The sequence below is a fragment of the Electrophorus electricus genome, chromosome 22, assembly GCF_013358815.1.
Source record: "Electrophorus electricus isolate fEleEle1 chromosome 22, fEleEle1.pri, whole genome shotgun sequence".
NCBI lineage: Eukaryota > Metazoa > Chordata > Actinopteri > Gymnotiformes > Gymnotidae > Electrophorus > Electrophorus electricus.
Genome location: NC_049556.1, coordinates 5133069 through 5139744, shown reverse-complemented (window position 1 = coordinate 5139744; position 6676 = coordinate 5133069). Strand labels below are relative to the sequence as shown.

The 6676-nt window shown below is 42.3% G+C and overlaps 1 protein-coding gene across 1 annotated transcript in view; it reads left to right on the top strand.

Annotated features, from left to right (window-relative positions):
- The first annotated feature begins 839 nt into the window (after window positions 1-839).
- Window positions 840-6676, top strand: part of LOC113569311 (NACHT, LRR and PYD domains-containing protein 12-like) — an 18303-nt gene continuing 12466 nt past the window's right edge. Inside the window, exons 1-5 of the mRNA XM_035521579.1 lie at window positions 840-901; window positions 1171-1375; window positions 1535-3302; window positions 5915-6091; window positions 6356-6532. Of these exons, the coding sequence (XP_035377472.1) occupies window positions 1339-1375; window positions 1535-3302; window positions 5915-6091; window positions 6356-6532 (2159 nt within the window). The 5' untranslated portion in view covers window positions 840-901; window positions 1171-1338. The remainder of the gene's footprint in view (window positions 902-1170; window positions 1376-1534; window positions 3303-5914; window positions 6092-6355; window positions 6533-6676) is intronic.

Sequence of the window (6676 nt, the reverse complement as noted above, 5' to 3'; positions counted from 1 at the left end):
CTGATATCAGCTCTGCTCTCTCTTGTGCAGATTTCAAACACTTCTTTTTACTCTGACATTTTCATTTCTCTGTCCATGTTTATGTTTGATGGCACATTTCCTTTTGTTTTACATTTCACAGGTTTTTGTTAAGACATTTTTCCTAACTTTCCACAGCACTTTGATCATTGCTGTTGTGGTAAATGCGCTCTATAAATAAAAAAATATAATATAATATAAATCTTATTTTCTAACAAATCATCTTGTAAAGGAGCCCCTTTGTCTGTTTTGCTTTCCCGTGTCGTCCTTTGTTTATTGTTGTATCTGTGTGTTGTCCTTCTCTCTGCTCCTCCCACCATTCCTGCCACTCCCCAGCCTAACTCCTCCCACCATTCCTGCCACACCCAAGCCTAACTCCTCCCACCATTCCTGCCACTCTCCAGTCTAACTCCACCCACCATTCCTGCCACTCCCCAGCCTAACTCCTCCCACCATTCCATCCACTTGTCCTTAGTCTCTGCATTGTTCTCTTCCCAGATTCCTCCATGTATATACTTCTCCTGTTTCCTGTCTTCCTGTTCTTGTTTGTCGATCTTTGTCTTCTTGTGGCTGAGTGTGTTTAGCACATTTGCTTTACTTTCACTTTCTATTAACAGCCTTTTTGAGTTTCTACACTCACACCTGCATCTTCATCCTTTCTGCTGCCACACACCAGGCAGCATCACAGATCTGTTATGAAATGTAGAAACACAAGTGTTGATAATATAATCCAGTATAATATCTACTGATCTATATAATTGTGTGTTGTACAGGTATGAATGTGCTACATATTCCTCCATAAAAGTCTGTTGTGTTTGTCCACAGTGTACAAAGAGAAAAATCAGTACTCACCAACAGAAAACAATTGGAGTCCACATTCAAGGTCTGTATGTATCTGGGAGATTCTAGTATATTTGGATTTTAGGATGTAACAATGAAGTAACGAGATTACTGTTCCTTGAAGTAATGAGTAAAGTAATCCCATTACAATTTTAGAGAAGTAATGAGTAATGGATTACTTTTTTTTTAAACTTTTTTTTAAAGTACAGCAACACTGCCAGAGTCTTCTCCATCATAAAACAAAATCATATAATCATCTGTGTATCATTGTGGTGTTTTTATGATTGTAAGTTGCTGTTTATTCCTAACCAGGAGCTGGAGCACAGAGTCATCTCTCTGGTGAAGAAGGAGCTGAAGAGGTTTAAGAAGCTGCTGAGTCCAGATTACCCAGCATGCTCTGAGAGTGAGGTGGAGGATGAGGAGGATCAGAGCAGTGCCAGAGAGGGGGTGCTGAAGATCACACTGCACGTCCTGAGAAACATGAACCAGACAGACCTCGCTAACACACTACAGACCAGTAAGAGCTCTGGATCATGGCTTTATGATGGCAGTATCACTATAACTAAATTTTGTCCTCTTTGTTTGGGCAAAGTGTTTCAGGGTTTTGATAAATTACTTCAACATCAAAGATAACAAGAAAATAAAATATTTGTGATCATGTTCTTCTGTTTATTAGAGCTATTCTCTGAATATCAACGAAATCTCAAACACAAACTAATGGATAAATTTAAAAGAATTAATGAAGGAATTTCCCAACAAGGAAGCTCAACTCTTCTGAATGAGATCTACACCGAGCTTTACATCACAGAGGGAGGGAGTGGAGAGGTCAATAATGAACACGAGGTGAGACAGATTGAGACAGCATCCAGGAGACCAGCAACACAGGAGACACCCATCAAATGCAATGAGCTCTTTAAAGACAAACCCATCAGAAGAGTGCTGACTAAAGGAGTTGCTGGAATTGGGAAAACGGTCTCTGTTCAGAAGTTCATTCTGGACTGGGCTGAAGGAAGAGCAAATCAGGACGTCCTCTTCATATTTCCACTTCCTTTTAGGGAGCTGAATTTGATGAAGGAGAAAATGTTCAGTCTGATGGATCTGCTTCATCACTTTTTCCCAGAAACAAAACAATTACAATTAATACACTGTGATGCTTACAAAGTCATTTTCATCTTTGATGGTCTGGATGAGTGTCGACTTCCTCTAGATTTCCAGAACAATGAGAACTTGTGGAATGTAACAGAGTCGACCTCGGTGGATGTGCTTCTGACAAACCTCATCAAGGGGAATCTGCTTCCCTCTGCTCTCCTCTGGATAACCTCTCGACCTGCAGCAGCCAATCAGATCCCTCCTGAGTGTGTTGATCAGGTAACAGAGGTACGAGGGTTCAGTGACCCTCAGAAAGAGGAGTACTTCAGGAAGAGAATCAGTGATCAGAGCCTGGCCAACAAAATCATCACACACATGAAGTCATCAAGAAGCCTCTACATCATGTGTCACATTCCAGTCTTCTGTTGGATTGCAGCCACTGTTCTAGAGAGAATGTTGGGTGAAGCAGAGAGTGGAGAAATCCCCAAGACTCTGACTCAAATGTTCACACACTTTCTGATCTTTCAGATCAAACACAAGGACAGAAAGTACCATGGAAACACTGACACTGATCCTCAACAGACTAAAAAGACAATTCTGGCACTGGGAAAACTGGCTTTCCAACAGCTGGAAAAGGGCAACCTGATCTTCTATGAGGAAGACCTAAGAGAGTGTGGCATTGATGTCAAAGTAGTGTCAGTGTACTCAGGAGTGTGTACCCAAATCTTCAGAGAGGAGTTTGGGCTTCACCTGGGGAAGGTGTTCAGCTTTGTGCATCTGAGCATTCAGGAGTTTCTGGCTGCTTTATATGCATTTCTCTCCTTCATCTCTAAAAAGAAAAATGTGTTAAAACAGCAAAAGAAAGGTCTCTTTAAAAGATCCACCATGTCTGACTTCCTTATGAATGCAGTGGACAAGGCCTTACAGAGTGAGAATGAACATCTGGACCTTTTCCTCCGCTTCCTTCTGGGTCTCTCACTGGAGTCCAATCAGACTCTCTTACAAGGCCTACTGACACAGAGGAAAAGAAGCTCTCACAGCAAAGAGGAAACAGTCAACTACATCAAGGAGAAGATCAGGGAGAATCCCTCTCCAGAGAAATCCATCAATCTGTTCCACTGTCTGAATGAACTAAAGGATCATTCTCTAGTACAGGAAGTCCAGACATACCTGAGCAGAGGAGGTGACCATTGTCTCCATGGAGCCAGTCTCTCTCCAGCTCAGTGGTCAGCTCTGGTGTTTGTGTTACTGAACTCAGAAGAGGAGCTGGATGAGTTTGACCTGAGTAAATTTGACCCATCAGAGGAATGTCTACTGAGACTGCTGCCAGTGGTCACAGCATCCAGAAAAGCTGTGTGAGTATTTACATTTATAAACACATTATTGCACTGGTGTTAGTACATCATAAGGTACTTTTGTTAATTTGTAAGTGTTTCCTAAACCCCTTTGTAACTAATGTATCATATACCCTAATCACTATTTAAGGTGTTAGCTGAACCACTCATTAATCCTAAAGAATTTACACACACACACACACACACACACGCACACACACACACACACACACACACATACACACACACACACACACACACACACACACACACACACACACACACACACACACACACACACATATATATATCTCTTTTACCCACATTAACATTCTCTTTCACATTTTCACAGCCAGTTATGGAAACAGATGCAGGCCAAGATGTAACATGTGTAAAACATAATAAATTTACCTGAATTAATTGTAATTACAAAGATATTAGAGTAAATTCTGTTGTGTAGCCCAGTGTAGGTGAGAATGTGTAACTAACTTTAGAAAATTACTCTTCTGAGTTGTATTTCTGAGCTGGTGTATGTTATCTTGTTTTTTTTTCCCACTTTTCCTGAACATGTTTCTGTTTCTGTGTGTCTGCCCTTTTTACCAAAGTCTACTGTTTGGTCTTCCTAGTGCTGACCTTTGCCTGTTAACACTGTTTGCTTTTTGGACTGTGGACTGGTTGTTGTTCCTCGTATTTAAATGAGACTTTTTCCCATTTTATACAAACCAGCGCTGGACTCTGCTCCTGCCCTCCCGCTGACAGTGAGAACAAAGATGAGCACAGCAGTGGGGGGAGATGAGAACAAAACTACATAGACCAGAGTTTGGACTACAACTCAGAATAATGGGTTCAGTCTTCTGTATATGACCCATAATAGTCCACATATTCAAACCAGCTGATGGACAAACCTGAAAACATAAATACCTGTTGTGACGGTGGCGGCACAGAGGAAGCGAAAGGCAAGGTTGAGCCAAAGTGCTCTTTATTCTGCATTGTCAATACGTGAAAAACCACAACAAATAATCAACGATACTCAGTCCTAACAGTCTGTGTAACGATGTACAGGGTGGAAGTGAGTAGTCCGGCGTTCCACTAATGTGCAGCGCTTTCTCTCAGGACCTGTGAGTTTAAATAGAGAGAGAGAACACGGGGCAGGTGAAGTTGATTAGTAGGCAGGGGACTGGGAACAAGGCAGGGATGTAGTGCGCTCCCTAACAGGAGTGGGCGTGTCCCTCCTTCTGGATGCCCGGCCAACCGTGACACCTGGCAAATATAAGCAATCCCTTAAAACTGTTTAAAAAAATAAATGACAGGTCTTCTCTCTGACTAGTCACTGTTGTGTCTGAAAATAATCATAGTTTACTAAGCAAGTCTTTACTAATTAAATAAATCTTTATTTATTTATCTTTGATCCATGTTTATTCAGTGAATACATGGTAATATTTTACATTTCCCTTGTTCAAGATTATAGAAACTGATATTGAAGGCCTTGCATAGTTTGTCTCTAAAAGAGCAACTTTGTTAAAGAGTAGCTTCTCGTCTTCTATTAATATGAGCTCCTGGCTGCACCCACAAACGCTGCTCTCTCAGGCTCAGGTGGTGATCTTCAGCTGGGTCCTGCCTGAGACGCCCAGCAGATGCAGCAGGACTAGAGCAGGTGAAGGGTACTGTGGAGAGACAGACTGAGGGGATGGAGATGGACATTCTTCTCCACACACATCAGTTCCTCCTCTTATCCTAAGAGACACTGATGAGCCAGTATATCCAGGGCTTTCTCCTCTTCTGGGGTTTGTGTGGATATCACTCCCCACTGCTCAGTGTGAACTGCCTGCACTTAATCTCTGCACAATATCATCTCACTGCTTCTTTCTCTGTTACACAAACTAACAGTTTTGTTTAGTTTCCTCCACAGGAATATGGAACTCCATGATTATAAAATTGTATTCACCCTTCTGTGACGTTTAACGGGTTAAGGAGGATGCGGGGATGAGGCACGTTAAACAGAACATACGTTTTAATCATAAGCACAACTCAACACACACAAACACACTACATAGGTCAAACACCGACAACCTTGACGATACGACACGAGACTTATATACACTCATGACAATTACGCACAACAAGGTTCAGGTGCACAACACAAGAGGGCGTGGCAATACGGACAGACACGCACACGCACACATTTGAGGGGTTAGGGGCTGTACCATGACACTTCTGTCTGTCCTCCAATACTTTAGTGTCTGAATCAGTGGCTGTTTATACCGTTAGTGTCTTTGATCAGTTTATAGTAATTCAGTTTGCACTGTCAGTGTATTGTTTGCCTGTTGACTTGTGGGACTGTTTCCAAACTTAGTCAGCGGTGGAGCTAACAAAGAAGCAGTTTTAATTTGTTTATTTTCTTGTTAACAGTGTTCTGAATTAACACACCTCACACACAGTGTGTGTCACCGCCCCCCCAACACCACACATTGTAACTTTTTGTGTGTGTGGTTGTGTGGGGGTGAGGCAGTGTGATTGTGAGTGTGTGTTTGCATTTGTGTAAGCATGTGTATGAACACATGCTCATTAGCATAGGAGTGTGTGTGCGTGTACTGATCTGTAAATGTGAGGAGTTTTTCTCCTTCTCTCTGCAGGCTGGATAAGTGCAGTATAACAGATGAAGGCTGTGCTGCTCTGGCTTCAGCTCTGAGGTCAAACCCCTCATCACACCTGAGAGAGCTGAATCTGAACTTCAATAAACCAGGAGACTCAGGAGTGAAGCAGCTCTCTACTCTACTGGAGGATCCACACTGTAAACTGGAGAAACTAGAGTGAGTTACTGACTTACTGCCTCTTTATACGCACACACACACACACAGATATAATTGCTATTACCCTCATCCTCTTTCTGATGCACACATTCCATCACTGTATTAATTAGCTTCACATTCACTCACTCACACCCTCATTCACTCACTCATACTCTCTATATACACACACACTAACACTGCATCACTATCACAAAATGTAATGTGTGTTTGCATGCATGTGTGCTGATCTGTAAGTGTGAGGGTTTTGTCTCCTTCTCTCTGCAGGCTGGTTAACTGCAGTATTACAGATGAAGGCTGTGCTGCTTTGGCTTCAGCTCTGAGGTCAAACCCCTCATCACACCTGAGAGAGCTGAATCTGAGCCTCAATAAACCACGTGACTCAGGAGTGAAGCAGCTCTCTGCTCTACTGGAGGATCTACACTGTAAACTGGAGAAACTACAGTGAGTTACTGATTTACTGTCTCTTTATACACACACACACACACACACACACACACACACACACACACACATACACACACACACAAGCACACATACGTACACATACAGTCAAACCCAATATCCTCTCAAACATATGCGCACACT